We start from the raw sequence: 25,137 nt of genomic DNA on the forward strand, positions 1-25,137 counted from the left end.
TCAGTGATTCTCTCGTTAACACAGGTGTAAGTGTTGACGAGGACAAGGCAGGAGATCACTCTGTAATAATAATAATAATATATGCCATTTAGCAGACGCTTTTATCCAAAGCGACTTACAGTCATGTGTGCATACATTCTACGTATGGGTGGTCCCGGGGATCGAACCCACTACACTGGCGTTACAAGCGCCATGCTCTACCAACTGAGCTACAGAACCCCACTGTCATGCTGATTGAGTTTGAATAACAGACTGGAAGCTTCAAAAGAAGGGTGGTGCGTGGAATCGTTGTTCATCCTCTGTCAATCATGGTTACCTGCAAGGAAATACGTGCCGTCATCATTGCTTTGCACAAAAAGGGCTTCACAGGCAAGGTTATTGCTGCCAGTAAGATTGCACCTAAATCAACCATTTATGGGATCATCAAGAACTTTAAGGAGAGCGGTTCAATTGTTGTGAAGAAGGCTTCAGGGTGCTCATGAAAGTCCAGCAAGCGCCAGGACCGTCTCCTAAAGTTGATTCAGCTGCAGGATCGGGGCACCACCAGTACAGAGCTTGCTCAGGAATGGCAGCAGGCAGGGGTGAGTGCATCTGCATGCACAGTGAGGCAAAGTGGTGTCAAGAAGGGCAGCAAAGAAGCCACTTCTCTCCAGGAAAAACATCAGGGACAGACTGATATTCTGCAAAAGGAACAGGGATTGGACTGCTGAGGACTGGGGTAAACTAATTTTCTCTGATGAATCCCCTTTCCGATTGTTTTGGGCATCTGGAAAAAAGCTTGTTCAGAGAAGACAAGGTGAGCGCTACCATCAGTCCTGTGTCATGCCAACAGTAAAGCATCCTGAGACCATTCATGTGTGGGGTTGCTTCACAGCCAAGGAGTGGGCTCACTCACAATTTTGCCTAAGAACACAGCCATGAATAAAAAATGGTTCCAACACATCCCCGAGAGCAACTTCTACCAACCATCAAGGAACAGTTTGGTGACGAACAATGCCTTTCCCATTGAGAACTTGTGGTCAATCCTCAAGAGGCGGGTGGATAAACAAAACCCCCCAAATTCTGACAAACTCCAAGCATTGATTATGCAAGAATGGGCTGCCATCAGTCAGGATGTGGCCCAGAAGTTAATTGACAGCATGCCAGGATGGATTGCAGAGGTCTTGAAAAGGAAGGGTCAACACTGCTAATATTGACTCTTTGCATCAACTTCATGTAATTGTCAATAAAAGCCTTTGACACTTATGAAATGCTTGTAATTATACTTCAGTATTCCATAGTAACATCTGCCAAAAATATCTAAAGACACTGAAGCAGCAAACTTTGTGGAAATTAATATTTGTGTCATTCTCCAAACTTTTGGCCATGACTGTGTGCTAAAAAAATATTTTTTGCTAATAACCCTTTTTCCCTCCCCTTTTTCTCATGCCTGACTTTTTGTGTTTGCAGAATATTTGGCCATTTCAGCCATCGTTCTGAATGGCAGCTTGTCAAGATTGACTTCAGGCCCATCTTCAACAGAAGGTGCACCACAGATGACTATCAGACCTGGCAGTTACACAATGATGTAAGAGCAACCATTTTGATACATTTATAATTGTAACGATGTTCGTCTGTTGAAGAGAGAGAGTTGGACCGAAATGCAGCGTGTAGGTTACTCATGACTTTAATGAAATGAATCGCGGTACATGAAATAACTGAATACAAAAACAACAGAACGGAAGGTGAAACTAATTACAGCCTATCTGGTGACTACAACACAGAGACAGGTACAAACACCCACGAAATACAAAGCGAACTCAGGCTACCTAAATACGGTTCCCAATCAGAGACAACGATAAGCACCTGACTCTAATGGAGAATCGCCTCAGGCAGCCAAGCCTATACCACGCCCCTAATCAGCCGCGATCCCAAATAATACAAACCCCAATACGAAACACAACATATAAACCCATGTCACACCCTGGCCTACCCAAACATATAACAAAAAACACAAAATACAATGACCAAGGCGTGACAGAACCCCCCCCCCTAAGGTGCGGACTCCCGGACGCACCACAAGAGCATAGGGAGGGTCCGGGTGGGCGTCTGTCCATGGAGGCGGTTCTGGCTCGGGACGTGGACCCCACTCCATTAATGTCCTATTTCCTCCCCTTCGCGTCCTGGGATAATCCACCTTCTCCGCCGACCATGGCCTAATAGTCCTCACCCAGATCCCCACATAACTGAGGAGCAGCTCGGGACAGAGGAGCAGCTCGGGACAGAGGGGCAGCTCGGGACAGAGGGGCAGCTCGGGACAGAGGGGCAGCTCGGGACAGAGGGGCATCTCGGGACAGAGGGGCATCTCGGGACAGAGGGGCAGCTCGGGACAGAAGCAGCCCGGGACTGAGGGGAAGCCCAGGACTGAGGGGAGGCCCAGTACTGAGAGGAAGCCCAGTACTGAGATGAAGCCCAGTACTGAGATGAAGCTCAGGGAGGTAGTAGGCTCCGGTAAATCCTGGCTGGCTGGCAGATCTGGAAGAGACTGGTTGTCGGGCAGATCTAGAAGAGACTGGTTGTCGGGCAGACCTGGAAGAGACTGGTTGTCTGGCAGATCTGGAAGAGACTGGTTGTCTGGCGGCGCTGGGCTGACTGGCGGCACTGGCGGCGCTGGGCAGACTGGCGGTACTGGCGGCGCTGGGCAGACTGGGAGCACTGGCGGCGCTGGGCAGACTGGGAGCACTGGCGGCGCTGGGCAGACTGGGAGCACTGGCGGCGCTGGGCAGACTGGCGGCGCTGGGCAGACTGGGAGCACTGGCGGCGCTGGGCAGACTGGGGAGCACTGGCGGCGCTGGGCAGACTGGGAGCACTGGCGGCGCTGGGCAGACGGGAGACTCCGGCAGCGCAGGAGAGGAGAAAGGCTCTGGCTGCGCTAAACAGGCGGGAGACTCCGACAGCGCAGGAGAGGAGAAAAGCGCTGGCTGCGCTGAACAGGCGAGGCGCACTGGAGGCCTGGTGCGTGGTGCTGGAACTGCTGGTACTGGATCGAGGACACGCACAGGAAGCCTGGTGCGGGGAGCTGCTACCGGAGGACTGGTGTGTAGAGGTGGCTCTGGATAGACCGGACCGTGCAGGCGCACTGGAGCTCTTGAGCACCGAGCCTGCCCAAGCTTACCTGGCTCGATGCCCACTCTAGCCCAGCCAATAGGAAGGGCTGGTATGTGCCGCACCTGGCTCTGCACCCGCACTGGAAACACCGTGCGCTCCATAGCATAACACGGTGCCTGCCCGGTCTCTCTAGCCCAACGGTGAGCACAGGGAGTTTGCGCAGGTCTCCTACCTGGCATAACTATTCTCCCTTCTAGCCCCACCCCAATATTTTTTGGGGGCTGCTTTTCCGGCTTCCAACCGCGTCGGCGTGCTGCCTCCTCATACCAGCACCTCTCCGCTTTATCCGCATCTATTTCTTCCTTGGGACGGCGATATTCTCCCGGCTGCGCCCAGGGTCCTTTTCCGTCTAATATCATCTCCCAAGACCAGAAGTCCTTATATTGCTGCTCCTCACAATTAACAGGGAGAGTAGGCTCAGGTCTGACTCCTGACTCAGCCACTCTCTCTCTGCGCTCTCCCCCAATAAATATTTGGGGGTTACTTTCGGTTTTCGCTCTGCGTCGCCGTGTTTTCCTTTTTGACTTCATTAGCCTGTAGCCCTCTTCGCACTGCTGAAGCGAATCCCAGGCGGGCGCCTGCACTCTCTCTGGGTCGGCCGCCCACCTGTCGATTTCTTCCCACGTCGTATACTCCATGCCTTTACCTTCCATAACGTCCTCCTTTAGCTCCTGCCAGTTTACACACTGCTCGGTCCGTGAGCGGTGGGTGTTTCTGTAACAACGTTTGTCTGTTGAAGAGAGAGAGTCGGACCAAAATGCAGCGTGTAGGTTACTCATGACTTTAATGAAATGAATCGCGGTACATGAAATAACTGAATACAAAAACAACAGAACGGAACGTGAAACTAATTACAGCCTATCTGGTGACTACAACACAGAGAGAGGTACAAACACCCACGAAATACAAAGCGAACTCAGGCTACCTAAATACGGTTCCCAATCAGAGACAACGATAAGCACCTGACTCTAATTGAGAATCGCCTCAGGCAGCCAAGCCTATACCACACCCCTAATCAGCCGCGATCCCAAATAATACAAACCCCAATACGAAACACAACATATAAACCCATGTCACACCCTGGCCTACCCAAACATATAACAAAAAACACAAAATACAATGACCAAGGCGTGACAATAATGGCTTTGGGGACCTTGGTTTGATGGAATACATCTGCTAAAGCATACTCTTCTACATGGACACAATGAAGATGAACATGTCCTATCTCACCCAATTGTCTATCTCAAATTTGTCTGAATATTATAGCTATTTTCTGTGTATTAACTTCCAGATAACAAAGTATAAATGATACACATTTTCATGTGTATACTACTATAATTAATTTTTTAACTCCATCAATCAGTGTCTTTCCTTTGAAGCCGTTAAATAAAAAAGGAAGTCAATTCTGAAATGGTATAGTTAATTATTCAAATAATGCATTATTTCTAACAGGGTAAAGTCTGCATCATGGGAGTGAAGAGAATCTTCCAGAATCTGAAGCCCGACGCCAGATGTGTCAAAACCAAAGATCAGTACATCTCACAGATGTCAGACTCCTGTCCATGCACTGAGGCTGACTTTGAGTGGTGAGGAGCCTACTGCCTGCTACTGTCGCTAATTTAACATTCAATTCAATTCCATACAGTCTTTATTAATCCTTTTAGCTGCAAAAAAAGGCACCATTGGAGCACAATAACACAATTGCACAATAACACAAACACAGACTGTTTGTAACCATTTATCCCCATTGTGAAGGAGAAGTTTCACCACGTTCATCATACATTTCTGTGATCTGTTGGGTCTGTCCAGGTACATATTTGTAGTAGGGACACTCCCCATAAGAACGCTCTTATGGTTTTGATGGAAGGAATCGTGAAAGATCGTTTGGTGCTGCTAGTTGCATGGCTGGGTCGTTCGAGGGTACAAGCATCAGGTTTATGGGGTTGTCCACATTTCCAGCACCGTTGTTTATCCTTTATCCATTTAACGATCTGTCCTGTGTTCAACTTCTTGGACTCTGGGCATGAGATGAGATTTTGTTATGTGTTGTCACAGTGATGAGAGAATGGCTAGGGTTTGGAAGGGGTCTTGGCTTGAGCAGGCTCCTAGGAGCTTGGATATTCACTGATGTTAAGGATTGAAGCGGCTCTCTCCTTTGGTCTAGTGGAGGCTCGTTGGTCATTCTTAACTGTCACATTGGTAGAGGGCCACATCTCTGCTAGATATATGCTTAGCCTTGGACTTCTTCTGGATCCTGGCCGTCAAGTCAGGTAAGGCGTACATTTGGCCTGTCCGATACCGTGGTCAAAACTGTACTCCACAAATTAATCTCTGTAGTCCTGTGGCATCTTGCTCAAGAGCGGGTTGACATGGGAAACAAATCTGAGCTCGTAGCTGTTCTGAGTCACTCTCTCTTCCGCTCTCAAAATGGGGCAACGATGACTTTGAGATGCTGTATAATGAGGCAATTAGCTGTTTCATACCAGGTCATGGGGCAGGTTGTGGAAGCATGCTGGAGCGGGGTGAGTAACCAGTTGCTGGTCCAGGGTACCATGGATAGGCAGGAAGAAGTGGAGGTGAGTCACCGTAGGCTCAACTTTCCTCAAGGTTGGTGTCTCGCTGTGCTACCTGTGGTGCCTGTTCTGCCTGAGGTTCCTGTGCTGCCTGTGGTGCCTGTGGGAAAGGCACAAAGTTGTCACAAGGTGTGTGGAGGGACCCGTCAGATAGTGCTGGAGAGGTGCTCCTGGAGGTATCATCATCTTCCTCATCATCGTTAAGGAAAGATGTGGCGAGCTTGAATAGCTCCAGCTCATTCTCTATTTTATTTATGCTTTCTCGTGTAGCAACATATTTTGTTCCCTTTACTGCTGAGCTTTTCTGGCCTGGGAGTCTAATCCTTCACAATCCATGTCGGCACTGTGATTTTCATCCAGCTGACGCTCCACAAGCTTTATTTTCTACTCCAACATAGCTGCTTGGAGGTTAGAAAGGCCTGGGAATTGGCTCATCAAGTGGGCACTAGATCTGAAGCTGGGAAAACTGCTCTTTGTTAGTATATCTGCTCGACTACTCCATCGTCCTTGTCAGAGCAGTGCCTGTGTTGAGGCTAGGCATTGATCTTGGTGAGCGAGGTATTCAACCGCGTAGTCAGTCAGGTGTACTGGGGAATGTCTCTCTCTCAGAATACAGGGCAGCACAGATGGGCCAGGTGTGTCCATACGTGCTGCTTCCATATCTTTGCGTGATTACTCAATCCAGCTCTGAAGGAGCATGAAGTAGAGAATGGTGCCTCTTGAAATCGTGACTGGTATGACTATGTGTACAGATGTAGAATAATGATTTAAATATTAATACAGCAGGAAAATAATCCTGCGGTAACAGGACATGTGAATTATTATATGGATTATACTTAATGGACAGTTTTGTAGGGATTGATACATTTTTTGTTAGAGTAAATCTAAGTCTGAAATGTCAAAGTGAAAATTACAAACTTTAGAAGTTTGCATCAAATTAAGATCCTACATCTGTAGATATGTAGATTGTGTTAGAGAGTTAACTTCCTCAGTTAACTTCTCTGGGATATGTGAGACGCTAGCGTCCCACCTGGCCCAAAGCCAGGGAAAATGCAGAGCGCCAAATTCAAATAAATTACTATAAAAATCAAACTTTCATTAAATCACACATGCAAATTAGAGCTACACTTGTTGTGAATCCAGCCAACATGTCAGATTTCAAAAAGGCTTTTCTGCGAAAGCAAACAATGTTATTATCTGAGGATAGGACCTCCATAAACAAAGAGAGAAACCATATTTCAACAAAACGCAGAAATAAAAATATAATTAATGCCTTACCTTTATCGAGCTTGTTTAATGTCGCTCTCACTACACTGGCGGTTAATAGGAATACGAGTTTTAGGTGGCGAAAACTTCTATCATACATGTCAGATTTCAATACTGGCCGATGTCATAACTCGGGAGGTTGTCTTCTCTCGAATGAGCCATTGATCATATTTTTGTTATATTCCTACCTTTTCCTATTTGTCTGCCTTTTTAGTCCAGGGTGCATTGCATGGTGCCATTGCCTGAGATATTATAGAAAGGAGATAGGAATCCAATGAATTTAGGAACATATAACGCCCCACTCAGCAGACTGTTGACCAATCACGTTCATGTTGTCATGCGGTTGTTAAGCTAATCATCACGCAATCCCTTCTCAAAGGCAGTGTACATATCCAGAAACGTGCCTATATTCCTCAAAAGTATGTAATGTCATAATTCCCAAAGCTATACGATATTACAGATAGCAAGTTATCTCACATCTCAGAAAAGACTTGTAATGTTGTACTTCTTATTGACGAAATTCTTGCTAATGTTGGGTTTTTGAACTAGTGCACAATAGACTTGTATTCACTATTTGAAGGAGTGCACTCCTTGTCCCAGAATCACCCAGAATGAACCGCAGGGCCCATTGACATAGCATGGACAGCGTTTCCCATCTCCTCAAAAGTATATCTGCCATTGCGAATGTCAGACTCCACTCTGTGAGGCACATAAATCTGCAGGTTGAACATGGTGAGATTGTAGACTCCTAAATTGATTGTGCAGTTTGTTTAGGTGAATTTACAGCTAACTAGCTACCTTACATGCTGATATTGTATTTGGTATTATTGTATGTAGCTATGTTTGCTAGCTAGCTAGCTACCTAGCTAGCAATTCAATGCTCTCTCTATGGGCTGGCTGGTTGGCTAGATAGCTAGCTTCTTAACAGGTTTCCGCAAAGATTTTCCATGTTGCAACCAACGTTATTATAATGCCAATATGAAACATTTGTTCACAAAAACATATTATTTGGAAATATTAGTGTTATTTAACACTGTAAATTAAAGAAACAAGTGGTTTTGAGTGGATTTTTCCTTTAAGCTTCATAGCCAGCTGTTTTAAACACTAGTTACTTTCACATCGATGTCAACATAGGCAGCATGTCCAATAGGCTAGGGGAAGATAAGCTTCCGGTAAAGTAAATGTAATTATATTTGACAAAAATTGCTATATAATTAACGTAAACTCACGTATACTCGTACATCGCCTTGGTCCATACAATTACCCTTATTTTAGCGCCCCCAATATGTAATACTTCCAGATCAACTGTAATGTCAATACCATTGTAAAGCACAATTTCTCCCCTTTCCAACAGAATAAATTACATGACCTAAATGCTGCCCGTTTCAGCATGATTCAAGCAGGCAATGAGCCCCATCGGATCTTTTAAAAAATGGCGGGTGGGGAATTGAAACTAATACGTGATAGTGAGAAGGAGAGATGTCGTGTGGGAAAATTGCTTTTTTTCACTCTATCTGTCCAACATGTAAATACAACACTATAAAGAGTTTATACAATGTGTCATTACATACCTATTTGAAGGTTTGTGTCAAATTTGAATCGGGTTTTTAGGGCGGTGCAAAAGTGATCTTAGAAGTAAACAGCGGCTTTGAGAATGATGATCGCATGCATCGATGATGCAAAAAATGACTAGGTACCCCCCCTTTACCCCCCGTCACTGTCCATTTCTTGTTTTTAAAGGATGAGAGAAGTGCTACACCTGGTGGAGAGAGATTGTAAGACAGAAATAGTAGCTTCATGCGTACTGTACTTTACGACATGACAAGCCACGATGTAACGGAGGGTCCGTTTATTCAACTTTTCTCCATTACTATAGAGCCATATTTTTATATATATTTTTTAACCTTTATTTAACTAGGCAAGTCAGTTAAGAACAGTTAAGAACAAAGCATGATTTGGCTCCAGAGGATCATTAGAAATTTGGGCAAAACGTGCGGCAAATAGCCTATTAAATATCTTATGAGAAGCAGCTGTCTGTGAAAAGTAGTTAAATTGGCCTATCACAATATTTCCAAATACAATCGTAGGAAAACATTTGTTTAGAAAGTAAATGGCTATTGCTAAAAAAAGAAGACTCTAATTTGTCTCTAGAATTCTCAACACCCAATTGAGCGAACAGTATCTTATTGGCACCAGTGGAGAGCATCGGCCATATCCCCGGTGAGTGCTGGCATATTCACTGTCTTTATCATTGGATCAGTACAACTAGTCACTGGGAAGTTTTTTTGGGGACAATAATTTCCTCCTCCGGGCTAGATGGACGTCATATTGTACAAGTCATGTCTCCCCTTTTCTTAGGCCTAGATTAGAAGGTTGTATTCAAGAAAGTGTTGTTTTTACTGTTTGTCAGTGTCACCAGAGTAGCCTACAAATTTGTGTCGTATTAAAAGAGATGTCGCTTGTGTCTCCAGTCATATTAAGCAGGGTTTCACAAACCTCTCCTCGGGGCCCCCCAGACATTTCACATTTTTGTTTGAACCCTAAACTAGCACATCTGATTACAAATTCGTAAAAGGTTTGATGGTTAGTTGACTAATTGAATTTGGTGGGGCCAGTTTAGGACTAAATCAAATATTTGAAACGTCTGGGGGGGCCGAGGAGAGGGTTGGGAAACCCTGCTATAAACCCTGATTAGACCTACTCTGTCACTATGCGCTAACACATTCGTTGTTCAAAACGGTCTGTTTTGCTAACAGTGATTGAGTCACATTATTAGCCGAAATTCTGACTAAGCAATCTACTCATCACATTAGGAATAGTAGCCTACCTTACATTAGTCTGCAAATGCGATGATAGATGCATGTAATCCTTTATTATAAAGGTGCAGTTTTATGGTGTCAAAATAGCTTCCCCAAACTTGAAACTCACTTGCCGCCTATGGATGTCAGCATCTGAAGTCAGCCTTTTTGTGACTTGATAGCGTGTATTATGCATCTATTTCATGTTGCGCTGTATGCAGCTTTCCACAAGTAAATGTGTGAATTTATGATGAGGTTGAGCTGTGGTTGACATTGTATATGCCATTCCAAGGACCTTTAAACCTAATATTGCCATGATATCAGTAATGGCTGGGGTCAGTTTTGTTTTCGCTGTTCTCCAAATAGCCTTTTAGGTTTTTTAAATGTGTAGAAATGCAGTAAATTAGCTTCAATTTCCAAAGAATGTCATACCCAAGGTTTAGCCGAAATAACGCCACTGACACTAATCAGCTAATGATGACAGTAAAATCTAACAATAGTAACAGAGAGCTGCATAAATGCTGTATAATGACGAAAAACGGACCAAATGAATAACAACTTCATCAGTAATCTTTAATAAGGAACAAATGCTGTACTCACCAGAGACAGATTTCTGTCCACAGCAGCAGGTCTCGAGCTGAACAGTAAACACTGGAAGTTTGTGACTTCCTTCATTACAATGCCTTCGGAAAGTATTCAGACCCCTTGACTTTTTTCCACATTTTGTTAAGTTATAGCCTTATTCTAAAATGGATTAAATAAAAAAAATCCTCAGCAATCTACACAAAATACCCCATAATGACAAAGCAAAAACAGGTTTTTAGAAATGTTAGCAGATTTATGAAACATAAAAAACATAAATACCTTATTTACATAAGTATTCAGACCCTTTGCTATGAGAATCAAAATTGAGCTCAGGTGCATCCTGTTTCCATTGATCATCCTTGAGATGGAGATGTTTCTTCAACTTGATTGGAGTCCACCTGTGGTAAAGTCAATTGGACATGATTTGGAAAGACACACACCTGTCTGTGTAAGGTCCCACAGTTGACAGTGAATGTCAGAGCAAAAACCAAGCCATGAGGTTGTAGGAATTGTCTGTAGAGTTCCGAGACAGTATTGTCCCCAAGAACGTACTGGCCTCCATCATTCTTAAATGGAAGAAGTTTGGAACCACCAAGACTCTTCCTAGAGCTGGCCTCCTGGGCAAACTGAGCAATCAGGGGAGAAGGGCCTTGGTCAGGGAGTTTACCAATAACCTTTTTTTCACTCAGCGTAGGTGTAAACAGACAAGATAAGGACAAGATCAGGACGAAGGACGCATTTATACAAGCAATGCACCTCCTGTGTCATTACCTGATGATGGTCTCAGTGAGCTCATACTCAGTAAAGTAGAATCCATTCCACCCACAAAATAGGGGAGGCTTAAGCATGTAGAAAGGTCTCAGGATGTTAAGTGTGCTTGAATGTCAGTATTTGAAGTGGTGTATGTGTGTGTGTTTTGTGTGTGTGTGTGTGTGTATTTGTGTGTCTTGATGAAGGGTCTGCACTCCACTCATAAATATGCTGTCATTTGTTTACTGGAGCAAACCTTTTAATTCCAGCTAACACTGACATCTGACATCTGCCCATCAATGAAGTTTACAAGATATTTGTTTATGTAACATTTTCTTACAGTGTTCCAAAGCTAGTAAACATACAATATATATAGTGTTTAACAGTTGGTGGATTCGGCTATTTCAGCCACCCCTGTTGCTGATAGGTGTATAAAATCGAGCACACAGCCATGCAATCTCCATAGACAAACAATGACAGTGGAATGGCCTTACTGTGACTCAGTGACTTTCAACTTGTGCACTGTCATAGGATGCCACCATTCCAACAGGTCAATTCATCAAGTACTGCCCTGCTAGAGCTTACAACTGCAAGTGCTGTTATTGTGAAGTGGAAATGTCTAGGAGCAACAACGGCTCAGCCACGAAGTGGTAAGCCACACAAGCTCACAGAACGGGACCGCCGAGTGCTGTAGCGTGTAAAATCATCTGTCTTCAGTTGTAACACTCACTACCGACTTCCAAACTGCCTCTGGAAGCAAAGTCAGGGCAACAAGTTTTTGTCGGGAGCTTCATGAAATGGGCTTCCATGGCAGAGCAGCCACACACAAGCCTAAGTTCACCATGCACAATGCCAAGCGTCGGCTGGAGTGGTGTAAAGCTCGCCGCCATTGGACTCTGGAGCAGTGGAAACGCGTTCTCTGGAGTGATGAGTCACGCTTCACCATCTGGCACTCCGACAGATGAATCTGGGTTTGGAGTTGCCAATAGAACACTACAATTCCCCCGTGCACAAAGCGAGGTCCATACAGAAATGGTTTGTTGAGATCAGTGTGGAAGAATTTGACTGGTCTGCACAGAGCCCTGACATCAACTCCATCGAACACACTTGGGATGAATTGGAACGCCGACTGCGAGCCAGGCCTAATCGTCCAACATCAGTGCACGACCTCACTAATGCTCTTGTGGCTGAATTGAAGCATATCCCCGCGGCAACATTCCAACATATAGTGGAGAGTCTTCCCAGAAGAGTGGAGGCTATTATAGCAGCAAAGGAGGGACCTCCATGTTAATGCCCATGGTTTTGCAATGAGATGTTTGACGAGCAGGTGTCCACATACTTTTTCTTGTAGTGTATATAGACATTTTAATTTCTTATTGTGATATTGATGTCGAACACGTCAAACAGAATAGTATATCAAGCTAAGTAATGATTGGCGTTAAAAATCAAGGAAATAAAACAAATGAACTTTGAAAACAGACATTTACTTTCTATACTTCATCCATATTACTGACCACGACCTGTAGCTTATTGATTTTTCTCACCCACCCCAAACAGTGATTTTGGCTTTGAGAGGCAGAGTGATGGAGGATGCACTGCTGCCTTCTGGTTTGTTCCATCCTCCGTGTCCAAAGACTGCACCACTGGAGACAGCTTCCTAAACACTACAGGGTATGGTAAATCCTTCTCCGTTTAATATAATTCAGTGAAGTAGACAGAGTATTTCCTTGTTTTATTTCTTCGTATGTATTTAAGGGAGAGTACAGGTTGTCTAGTTATTTATGTCTGTATGTGTGTATGTTGTAGATACCGTAAGGCTCTGTCCAATAACTGCACTGCGGGAACCCTTGGGAAGTACCGCCTTAGGAGGCAGAGGTGTCCCCACCAGGCCCCCAGAGGTCTGCAGCTGGTCACCAGTGAGGGAACACTCACAGCCACCCTAGGGGACAACGTGACCCTCCTGGTGTTTCTGGAGGAGGTAATGGTCTGGCATATTTCTTAGAGAACTTATCAAACTATTAAAAGCTACACTCATAGAAGAACGGTTCCAAGAGGCTCCTTCAGCTCTCCCCATAGTAGAACCCTTTTGGTTTCCATGTAGAACAGGTTTTTACATGGAACCCAAAAAGGTTTCTACCTGGAACCAAAAATGGTTCTTCAAAGGTTCTCCTATGGGGACAGCCGAAGAACCCTTTTAGGTTTTATTCTGAACAAAAATGTAAACGCAACATGCAACAATGTCAAAAATGTTACTGAGTTAGAGTTCATATACAGTGGGGCAAAAAAGTATTTAGTCAGCCACCAATTGTGCAAGTTCTCCCACTTAAAAATAAGAGAGAGGCTTGTAATTTTCATCATCGGTACACGGTTCAACTAAAAAAATCCAGAAAATCACATTGTAATAATATATGCCATTTAACAGACGCTTTTATCCAAAGCGACTTACAGTCATGTGTGCATACATTCTACGTATGGGTGGTCCCGGGGATCGAACCCACTACCCTGGCGTTACAAGCACCATGCTCTACCAACTGAGCTATTGTAGGATTTTTTATAAATGTATCTGCAAATTAGGGTGGAAAATACGTATTTATATTTCTCATTTTGTCTGTCATAGTTGAAGTGTACCTATGATGAAAATTACAGGCCTCTCTCATATTTTTAAGTGGGAGAACTTGCACAATTGGTGGCTGACTAAATACTTTTTTGCCCCACTGTATGGTAGTCAGTCAATTGAAATAAATAAATTAGGCCCTAATCTATGGATATCACATGTCTGGAAATACAGATATGCATCTGTTGGTCACAGGTACCGTAACAAAAAAAGGTAGGGGTGTGGATCAGAAAAACAGTCAGTGTCTGGTGTGACCACCATTTGCTTCATGCAGCGCGAAAAACGTCTCCTTCGCATAGAGTTGATCAGGTTGTTGTTTGTGGCCTGTTGAATGTTGTCCCACTCCTCTTCAATGGCTGTGCGAGGTTGCTGGATATTGGCGGGAACTGTAAACACTGTCGTACATGTCGATCCAGAGCATCCCAAACATGCTCAAGGGGGGACATGTCTGGCGAGTATGCAGGCCATGGAAGAACTGGGACATTTTCTGCTTCCAGGAATTGTGTACAGATGCTTGCGACACGGGGCTGTGCATTATCATGCTGAAACATGAGGTGATGGCGGTGGATGAATGGCACGACAACGGGCCTCAGGATCTCGTGACGGTATCTCTGTGCATTCAAATTGCCATCGATAAAATGTGATTGTGTTCGTTGTCCGTAGTTTATGCCTGCCCGTACCATAACCCCACATCCACCATGGGGCACTGTGTTCACAACTTTGACAACAGCAAACTGCACGCCCACATGACACCATACACATGGTCTGCGGTAGTGAGGCCGGTGGAACGTACTGCCAAATTCTCTACAACGACGTTGGAAGCGGCTTATGGTAGAGCAATGCACATTAAATTCTCTGGCAACAGCTCTGGTGGACATTCCTGCTGTCAGCATGCCAATTGCACGCTCCTTCAAAACTTGAAACATCTGTGTCATTGTGTTGTGTGACAAAACTGCACATTTTAGAGTGTCCTTTTAATGTTCCCAGCACAAGGTGCACCTGTGTAATGATCATGCTGTTTAATCAGCTTCTTGATATGCCATACCTGTCAGGTGGATGGATTATCTTGGTAAAGGACAAATGCTCACGAACAGGGTTGTAAACAAATGTGCATTTTGCACAAAATACATTTACGTACACATTGATCTACACTCATTTGTCGACCAATGGAATGAAATGAGCAGCAGTGCATCATGTTGTACATTTTGTTGGTTCATAGGCCTTATCTAAGAACCTTGATGTTTGTTGTGTAACACTTGTAGCCATTGTCATACAGTTATTACATACTGTACAGATGTAGGATCTTAATATGATCTGCCTGTTGCAGGATAACTTCCTGCAATGCAGGACATTTAAAGTTGTAATGTATTTGAGGTTTAAAAAGGCTTCTGAAGATTGTAATTTCCACCTTGAAATGTCAAACTAAATTTTCCCAAAAATGGCCATTAATTATGATCCACCTAACAATTCACATTTCCTGTTGCTGCATGAATATTTTCCCGCTGTAGCAAACTGGCTGAAATTAAGATCCTACATCTGTATAACAATGTATTGTTACAGGCAGAATATGTGTAGGGTATAGAAATCAATATACTGTAAAGAGTGCATTTCAATTATTATGTTAAACATGCACACTGTATCTTGGTAGGGTGACGGCTCCACAACCAGTATAACAGTGGACTTTGGAGACGGGACGGCCATATCCTACACTAACATCAGCTCCATAGAGGATGGGGTCAAACATACCTACAGTAAAGTGGGCATTTACCAAGTGGCTGCCACGGCACTCAACAGCCTGGGTTCTGAGAGAGTCTTACTATACCTGCATGTTACTTGTAAGTGAAACTAAGAATGAAAGTCGGATAGAATGACTTTGCTGTAGAGTTACAGTACAGGTGCTCTTTGCAGCATTTCTACCTGAAAATATCTTTCTGTAAATGGCGTGTCTGCAGTAGGAAAGGAATACAATTCCACGAAAGAAAACACTTTTTCTTTTGCTGTTGTTTGGTGTTGCAGGTACACTTGAGCAAGTGCAGCTTTCAGCTCCCTCGGTGGTTGTTAGGAATAAAGCAGTGGATCTATCAACAGTCCTGAAGCCACGTTATGTTGGAACAGTCACCTACTACTGGTGGTTCACCAACCACACTGAGGTCAGTCAATCAAGATTTCCACTATATCTTCAAACTGTTTAGATTTACGGAACCTTACTCGCCTCATTTACAGTATGAATTGTAATATTGTGTGTTGTATGGACAAACCTACCTATAGTGACACAAGATTGAGTTTTGATACAAAAAAATGAACATAGTCAAACATGATACAGGCATCATCGATAATATCATCTATACACATATAAAGACTATACCCCCCCCCCAAAAAAAATGACACAAATAAAATGCACTCGTCTTTTCCTCCTACCACGGACTTTGCTGATAACTACTTTATTGAGGGAAAATATACTTGCTACCATTGTTATATGTGGTTGTCTCACCTAGCTAGCTTAAGATGAATGCACTAATTCTAAGTCGCTCCGGATAAACACGTCTACTGAATAACTAAAATGGAAATGTATTAAAAATGTATGCATTCATTTTCTATGTCTGTAAGCCTGTCGTGACTTTAGTGGGAGGAATGTCCTTCACCTTCTACAAGGAGGGAACTCATACTGTCACCGTGCAAGTGTCAGCAGGCAACACTGTCCTTCAAGACAAAATAACTGTTGCAGTCTATGGTGAGGTCTTTGAAATGACTCATCTCTGTATTACTGAGGTGTTATAGCTAGGTTTCTAACAACCAGGTGGTAAATGATCTGTGATATAAAATATTGATTGTGATGTTCATCCACTTGATCATTATAATCATTTAAATGTTTAATGTTTAATTAAGCAATAAGGCACGAGGGAGTAAAGGGCTGTTCTTACGCAACACAGAGTGCCTGGATACAACCCTTTGCTGTGGTATATTGGCCATATACCACAAACCCCCGAGGTGCCTTATTGCTATTATAAACTGGTTACCAATGTAATTAGAGCAGTAAAAATGTATGTTTTGTCTTACCCTTGGTATATGGTCTGATATACCACAGCTGTCAGCCAATCAGCATTCAGAGCTCAAACCACCCAGTTTATAATAATTTATATCTCTTATGATCTATTAACAGTTTATTTCTTATTATCTGTTATCCATTAGCAATTAACATGTCTTGTATTTTCCTGTAGAATATTTCCGGTCACACGTTTTAGCATTCTCCTCTAATCTGGACGCCTTCAATCCTGCTGTGGCTGAATGGAGACAGGACATCAGTAGAGTGGTCAAGGACTCCATGGTCCAAGTGAGTCCTTCTTTTAATATTCTACAGTGCTACTACTGCACTTTTTACCAGTGAATTACTGGGATTACAGTGACTAATTGGTGATCTTTGATGATTAATTCACAAGTAATTTTAACAACATTGTGAACAATTTGGTAGCAAATGGTACACTCTTTGAAAAATCTAGAACCTTAAAGGTTTTTTTGGCTGTCCCCATAGGAGAACCCTTTGAAGAACCCTTTTTGGTTGCAGGTAGAACACTTTCTGCTTCCAGGTAGAACCTATTGGGTTCCATGTAGAACCATTTGGCCTATTGTAAATACAGGTAGAGTACACCATATAAGGAAAAGTGCTTCCAGTCAGTCCCCTTCGTCTCTCTCAGGATGTCAAGAAGCGCATTGGGTTACATAACGGACACTGAGCTATATATACCCCTCACAGTGGGAAACATTCACTTTGACCTTCTGTCTTGTCAGATATTACCACGTTTTATACCAGGAAAGTGACAGGGGACCTCTGGTTACAGCGCAAATGCACTTAAAAGACCTGCCCTTTACCAAAGACTGTCAAATGAAACTTGCATGTTTGGGCTGATTTGTGCATTATATCTTGACAGTGACTGGTACTTAGTCAAATGAGATCTAAAGCAGAAAACTGGGTGGATTTAGCCTTTTCCATGCTTAATTACAGTGCAATGCTATACAGTAGAACACAACCTTATGTAAATAAAGAAGAAACTGAGACCCCAGAATTGTATTCATTTTTCATTACCTTTTAATTGAAGGTCACAGGGATCAATGGAGAGCAGCTTCTGGTGTCAGTGCTCCCAGGGTTGCCAACGGCAGCAGAGTTGTTTATCATCCCAGAGAAAAGGCCAACAGAGGGGACGATGAATAGAAAAGGGACACATTTAGAGCAGGTAATGTGACACCAGGCTTCATAGTCAAACACTTCCACATTTTTTTGAATGAGTTATTTTTGATTATTATTGTTATTCTCATTTACATAGTTCCATTACTTGAATCATGCCAAAGTTAGGCCAACCCCAACATTCAATACAAGCAAATAATAACAGCATCACTAGCAGCACAATGTAGAAACACTTTTCCTCTTGATTATATTATTCATATCATGGTGGCTTCATGATTTGCTCGTAATGAGTTTTTCTCTCTTTGCTGCTTTAATCACACGTGCATGTGGAGCCTACTGTTATTTTATTCTAAATATAAGCGCAACAAAATGACATGTCAGAACACATTCCCACCACTAGAGGGCAATGTTTTCACATCAAAATAGTAGAACCTCAGCCTTGAAAACCTGCATTCATCTCAATACAGCATTGTAATCTGCATCACAATTTATTTCACATAACTCAATTCTGACCATGAGAAGTGGATAGTTCTAATACATACTATACTTCACCATTCACTCCAATATCGAAGGGTTTGTTTCGAAAAGAATCACATGGAATAGAATGACTAAGATGTTGGCACTGCGCTCTAATTGTTAAACAGCTCTATAATCCTTGGCATTCTATAGAACTGATAAAACACACCACGTTTTCATCCGCATTTCAGCAGCTCAAGCTTATAGTAAAATGGATATCCATTTCAGTCCGTCATCAGACACTTTTATTCTGCATTATCTGTTACAATCCCAGATGCACCTATTTGCATAGGACATATTTGCATATGTTGCAACAAGTAAACACAATTCCAGTGGATCAGTTAGCCTTGAACTGAGTTAATAGGTATTTAACAATGATGCATCGTGTAGTAGGACACATGTAGAGAGGATACTAGTGGTGGGGCACCCTGAGTTGGGAATTAGGGGGATGTTTTTATCTACAGCCTGTCTGATTACCTGGCAAGACCTTACAGAGAATGGGGTAATACATCTTAGTTCACTGTTGTCTTCTTGTGTCGTGAGTGGCATGGCGTGTGTGCGCATGTTTGTGTGCCCATGCGTGTGTGCATGAGTGCTTGCGGGATGTCTGGTGCAGCTTATTCAAATGTGTAATAGATTTACTGACCCTGATATGCCACTAGAATAAAAAGTAATTATTCATACAGAGTAGAGCAGTCTAATTTTAACCAATGGGAAGAGTTTAGGAAGGACGAGATGGAATAAGTGAGCCATGGCTAAGGACTCAAATGGGCTTTGGGAAGGCTTTCTGGTCTCTTGTTAAATGACTGCTTCATTTAGGTGTGAAAAGCAGGGGAAATCATAGAGTATTGGAAAGAAAAGGAGGAGAAGGTTACTTATTTTATAGTGGCCTACCATATTATTACTCAGAAAAAACATCCAAAACAAAAAAGTATGGGAAAAGCGACATACTGTACAGTATACACTTTTCAAATGTCACTCACTCTTGCCTCATAAGGTCATTTGTCCTGATAAGATTTCAATTGCTATTATTGGCTGGTCAGCCTTTCGACAGGAATTGAATTACAGTAGGCCTTTCCATGTCATATCAGCACGTGCCCTTCTTTAAAACTACGCAGTATTTACTATTCATGACTGAAGTTTAAATATTGATGAGTGTGAAATGGTGCTGGTAACCAGGGCTGTGTTTTATTCCTCCACAGCTTTCTCAGGTCCTGCTAAGTGCCCTGAACCAAGACCTCATCCAGTTTACTCTGCGGCCCGGGGTTCAGGTTAACGTTTACCCCACACGACTGTCTCCAGGTCAGCCAGTCTGCTGCTGTGTCCACAGTATAGTCTGATGTCTGGTTATAGGACAGTTACAGATATAAGGTCCGACCTACAGTACTACTATGTAATTAGAATGAAGAGTTATGGATGTTGGCCATTTTGGAATGATGCTATGTAGTAGAATGTAGTAGAATAAAATAGTAGAATATTCAGTAGGTATTCATATTTGTTGAAACAGTCTCAACACCCCCAAGACAACACACGCACACACACACATTCTTGAGAGGTTGTTAGCACAGGGTCAGCCAAAGAGCAATACACCTGAGCAAATCTTTAAGTTAAAAGGATACTTCAGGATTTTGGCAATGAGGCCCATTATCTACTTCACCAGAGTCAAATGAACTCTCTGTGCTAGCATGCTAGTAGATATACAAATGGTATCCAAGAGTTTATCTGACTCTGGGGAAGTAGATAAAATACCTCATTGCCAAAACCCTGAAGTATCCCTTTCATGTGATGCTCCAAAGGTTCTGTATAATTTCAGGCAGTAGTTTTGAAAGTAGTGCTCACGAGCCAAAACGGGTCCCTGAAAATTGTACACAATTGTGTATTACGTATGATATGTTACAAATTTTCACGCCAAAAAATTACATTTATTAATTTTTTCGCAATTTGTAAGATATGTTACGAATTCTAATTCATAAGATATGTTACGAATTCTAATTCATAAGATATGAATTCTAATTCATAAGATATGTTACGAATTCTAATTCGATATGTTACGAAGTCATGAGAACTTAACATCCTGCATCTTTAAGTGCTTGCATCTTTAAGGCCAAAACAGCAGGATATTGCACCTGGGATTTGAACCAGCATCCCAGAGAAGTCTAGTGCCACAACGTCTTCATGAGAACAATATAAGAAATACATAACTCCTGTTGTTTTAATCATTAAGGTCAAATTCAGTTACACTATGGTGGTGAAAATGTCAAAAACTTGGACCAGATATCACCCCTGGTAAAAAGTCTCACAGCACCTGGGAGTTTGATGCCAGAAGTAAAATACTAAAAGATGTATGTCTCTCTTTGTCTGATGTCTATATCCTTTTTTCTCCTTTATTCTTTTCCAAGCTCCTCTCGTGGACACCAGTGAGAGTGGGCACAATGGTGCTGCAGTCATTATGCTCGTGTCTGTAGTATTTGTGGGTTTGGCAGTTTTCGTTATCTTCAAGTTCAAAAGGTAAGGTATCCCGGATTTCATTTTAATGAAGCTGATTCAAATGAGAGTGATATTGTTATTTCAGGCCATTCTCACACACCAATCATTAAGAAAATTCATCTGTACATCTTACTACTCAAATCCAATAGCTAAAATGAGCCAAAATATAATGAACTATCTTTAGGGTATTCCTAACAATTGAACTTCTTCGAAGCCACTCTTCTCTTTCCTATCCTCTTGAATATTCCTGGGAATTACAGTTTAATCAATTCTCTAAGTTCTGAATGGGTGTCAGTATTCTGCAGTTTATCAATATTAATCTATCTGACAATGTGATAGTTGACCTTTCTGAAATTCTAAATAGAGCCAGTCAGGGTGAGGCATTCAACAGAATGGCAGCAATGGTTGAAAAGTTAAGACCTGAGACGACATACAATGCCATATGAAATGGATAGTATCCTCTGCTTCCATTACATTGCAAAAGACCACACTCTCCCACAAGTTAAAGGTGCATTATGCAGAAATCGCACCGCCATTTCCTAAAATTCGAATAGCTTGCCTAATTTCAGTTTATGTGACAAAACAAGAAGTCATTGTTCCATCTAAACCGCTGTGAAATATATTTTCCATAACAAAAATATAGTATTTTCAGCTGTTTGAAGCTGGTGTGCTAAACCAAAAGTAAAAGACGCAAAAACAAAACTTAAGAACGAGAGGCATAGAAATAGCGCAGATAGAACAGATCACCTGCTTCTTAGACTTGCTTTCTTGACAATGACAGATCTATAACTCATTATGTAACTATGTGAATTTGGTCGGGTAGACCAAAAAGTTCAATATTGCAGCTTTAAAAATGATTACTACTCAAAGTGTTAAGTGTGTGAATCTGTCACTTTTCAAGACATAATGAGAGTAGTTCATAGTTTAACATTTATCACCACAATGAAAAGGTACCGTAACTGCCCCATGAAACCCAGAATTATTAGAAAATTAAACAGGAAAATTAAACAGGGAGTGTTACTCCATTTTCCCTCATTCCCTCATATTTGATGAGATATATTACAGAAGGGAATAATCAGAAAACGATGTATTTACTATTCCTTTGCTGTTCCTCTTAACTCTTTTATACAATGTATATTTCCCATAGGAAGATCCCTGGCATCAACATATACACAGAGGAGAGGTCAGAGAAACAACAGGAAGTGATCCCTACGGTGGCGTCCATAGCTGTCCCAAATACTGAGGGAGACATGGTGACCTCTTTGGAGCACTTGGACACAGGGCCAGATGCACGTGGCATAGGTAAGGTATCCTTCATAAAAGGGCAATTACTGATAAGTCATCAAGAATAACTCATGCCTTATTGATGAGATATTGCTATAAATTTGCATATTTGACCTTTTCTATAGTGGTGTACTGCTCTATTAAAGGAATAGTGCGACATTTTGGCAATCAAGCCCTTTTTTCTACCTACACAGAGTCAGCTGAACTCATAGATACCATTGTTATATCTCTGCTTAGAGTTTGAAGTCAGTTGAATGTAGTTTCTGGAGCCATTGCTAACAGCTAACATGATACCAGAAACGACCTTCAACTTCTTTCAAACTGCACGCAGAGACATACCAATGGTATCCATGAGTTCATCTGACTCTGGGGAAGTAGAAACAAGGCCATAATTGCTAACATGTTGCACTATCCTTTTAATGCTTGGCTGATTAAAAAAAATATAAGTTCACAGGTAGATCAAATCAATGAATTGAAATGAAAATGTCCTTACGTTCATCATTTAAGTTGATACGTTCCCATAGGTTTGCATTGGTACTGTAAGACGGCCTTACCATGCCAATACACCTCATTACATTTAATTGTGTACAGCAGTTTATTTTTGTGTTTATGAATAAATTAGTGTCCTGAATAATGTAGCAGTGCTGTGATAAGCGACTCTGTAGAGCTCTAGTGGTTGATATACTCCTTTCCATTGTCAAGCAAGATTTGTTGGTATCGAAGATGGATATGCTTGCATGCTAAAATATGATATGCTAGTGTGCTAATGCTGATATATCATTTCTGCTCTGTCTCTTGTGTCACTATCTCTCTGGCTAGGATACCTGCCATCTCTCACAGACATCAAACTCTCCGATGAAACTCCCCATGTGTTTTAATTCTCCGAGTCTACAGCCGACTTGTAATACATCTTTTTGGCAGTTACTTCCAGCAAACTCTGAAGTCATGGAACCAATGGATGGTCTCGGGTGTTTTCTACCCATGCATGGACAGACCAGCTTACACTATTTTGCCTGTACTCTGGGGGGGAGGGGGACTGTACAGATTTTTACATGCGTCTTGAAAAAGGAAAATTTTGATCGAATTACTTGTATTTTTGCAAGAACATTGAAGTTGTTTATGGGAATTGTGTAAATACAGAATTGCTGAACTAAAGATGATTTGACTCCGATGGTTACAGTTGTGTATATGACCTCAAGACATAAAACAGTAATGTACAGTAATCTATTTAATTTGAGTGTTCCATGTATAGTTCAACTCTAGTGGTAGGTGTGTGGAGGATATGTAAGTGAAGTGTACTTAGTGACTAACTACATGGATATGCTGTGTTTGAATGAGATGTGAAAGAAATGTCTGAATGTTTGGTTTTATCACATTGGCCTGAGTTCTAACTTGAGATTCATGCACAAAACTCTGCACTTGTTTCTCGAATTTGGTTTCAGCCCATAAGGCATGCGCTAGTTCAATCAGTGACCTGAGACCTGTCATATTGACTGTGTTATGCCATTCTTATGACAACGTTATGACAGAACCTATGTTTTATCTGCTGGTTGTAAGAGGATGGAACTTTTCACTTAGTACATATCAATATCAGACGAGATCTTTCCCACTGGGCAAAAACTGGTTGAATCAACGTTGTTTCCACGTAATTTCAACTCAAATTGTGATGACATTGAATCAACATGGAAAACTGATTGGATTTGGTCACCAACGTAAGGGCATTTCACCCAACTTTGAACCTAAATCCAATGACATGGTGTCATGTTAGTTGACAACTCAACCAAATGTAAATCCAAACTAGACGTTGAACTGAAAGCCTGTGCTCAGTGAGTTGGCTCTGCTGGAATCTGCCTGAATCAGAAGTTGAAGGCACACTTACATTGGAGTGCAGTCCTTGCAGAAAGAAACTGGTAGACCCCAGGGGCTTGCATGAGAAGGTTATAGTTCACGACTTACCATGCAGACTTCATGTCTGTCAAAGCTAGGATTTTCTTTTGCACATAAGAAAGGGACATACAGTATCTGCATGTTTTGTTCTTTACGTTTATTCTCACACTAGATATGTGTCATGGTATTAACTCTGGATGCTACCACTCAACTTACAGTATTGTTGCACACATTGCCATCGGAACGTCTACTTGGGGAAAAAACGTAGGGGAAAGATTCACTTCCAATCTCCTCGTTTTCCAAATTGGGACTGAGAAATGGAAGAATATTCCTTCTTGTCGACAGTCTGCTAGCCTGAGATGACTGACAGTTTTTGGTTGGTTGGTTGGCTGTCTCTTTGAGAGAGGCACAGAAGTTCTGAATCAAACTCTCTTTTAATGTATTGTCAGCATAACATGTCAGTTAGACAAATTAACTAGACGCTATCCACTTGCCTCCACACTCCTTCAATACAGACTAACACATAAATGAACTCAACAACTCAAACCATACATCAGCAATTCCGTTTTTATTCATAGCTTGGTATTTCTAAAACAACACTTTGTTACGCTTTGTTAAGCATACTGTGCAAGAAAACTGTACATATTTGTTTTCATGTTATTTGTTTTTCACCTCACATAGAGTTACAGCTAATATGTATTTGGAGAAATGTAAAAGTACTTTCCATTTGCAAACAGGCTATAGCTACAGTAGGTCCTCTACAGCCCCGTTTATACCTGGTTCTAACATATGTCCCTTTTCCTGATCTTATCCACATTCTGAGTGTGCCCTTATTGTAGCCATTTTGTAACCTTTATTTAACTAGGCAAGTCAGTTAAGAACAAAATCTTATTTACAATGACGGCCTACGCTGACCAAACCTGGACAACACTGGACCAATTGTGTGCCGCCCTATGGGACTCCCAATCACAGGCGGTTGTGATACAGCCTGGAATCGAACCAAGGTGTCTGTAGTGACACCTCAAGCACTGAGATGCAGTGCCTTAGACC

The 25,137-nt window shown here is 42.2% G+C and overlaps 1 protein-coding gene across 1 annotated transcript in view; it reads left to right on the forward strand.

The window, feature by feature from the left end:
• The window catches only part of LOC124041244 (VPS10 domain-containing receptor SorCS1-like), a 53,570-nt gene extending 28,537 nt beyond the window's left edge, over positions 1–25,033 (forward strand). The window contains exons 15-27 of the mRNA XM_046358607.1: positions 1,450–1,567; positions 4,600–4,733; positions 12,677–12,790; positions 12,926–13,097; positions 15,382–15,568; positions 15,750–15,883; positions 16,341–16,464; positions 16,952–17,064; positions 17,828–17,962; positions 19,632–19,731; positions 20,829–20,937; positions 22,064–22,218; positions 23,020–25,033. Of these exons, the coding sequence (XP_046214563.1) occupies positions 1,450–1,567; positions 4,600–4,733; positions 12,677–12,790; positions 12,926–13,097; positions 15,382–15,568; positions 15,750–15,883; positions 16,341–16,464; positions 16,952–17,064; positions 17,828–17,962; positions 19,632–19,731; positions 20,829–20,937; positions 22,064–22,218; positions 23,020–23,078 (1,654 nt within the window). The 3' untranslated portion in view covers positions 23,079–25,033. The remainder of the gene's footprint in view (positions 1–1,449; positions 1,568–4,599; positions 4,734–12,676; positions 12,791–12,925; positions 13,098–15,381; positions 15,569–15,749; positions 15,884–16,340; positions 16,465–16,951; positions 17,065–17,827; positions 17,963–19,631; positions 19,732–20,828; positions 20,938–22,063; positions 22,219–23,019) is intronic.
• The last annotated feature ends 104 nt before the right edge of the window (positions 25,034–25,137 follow it).

The sequence above is a fragment of the Oncorhynchus gorbuscha genome, linkage group LG08, assembly GCF_021184085.1.
Source record: "Oncorhynchus gorbuscha isolate QuinsamMale2020 ecotype Even-year linkage group LG08, OgorEven_v1.0, whole genome shotgun sequence".
In the NCBI taxonomy this organism is placed as follows: domain Eukaryota; kingdom Metazoa; phylum Chordata; class Actinopteri; order Salmoniformes; family Salmonidae; genus Oncorhynchus; species Oncorhynchus gorbuscha.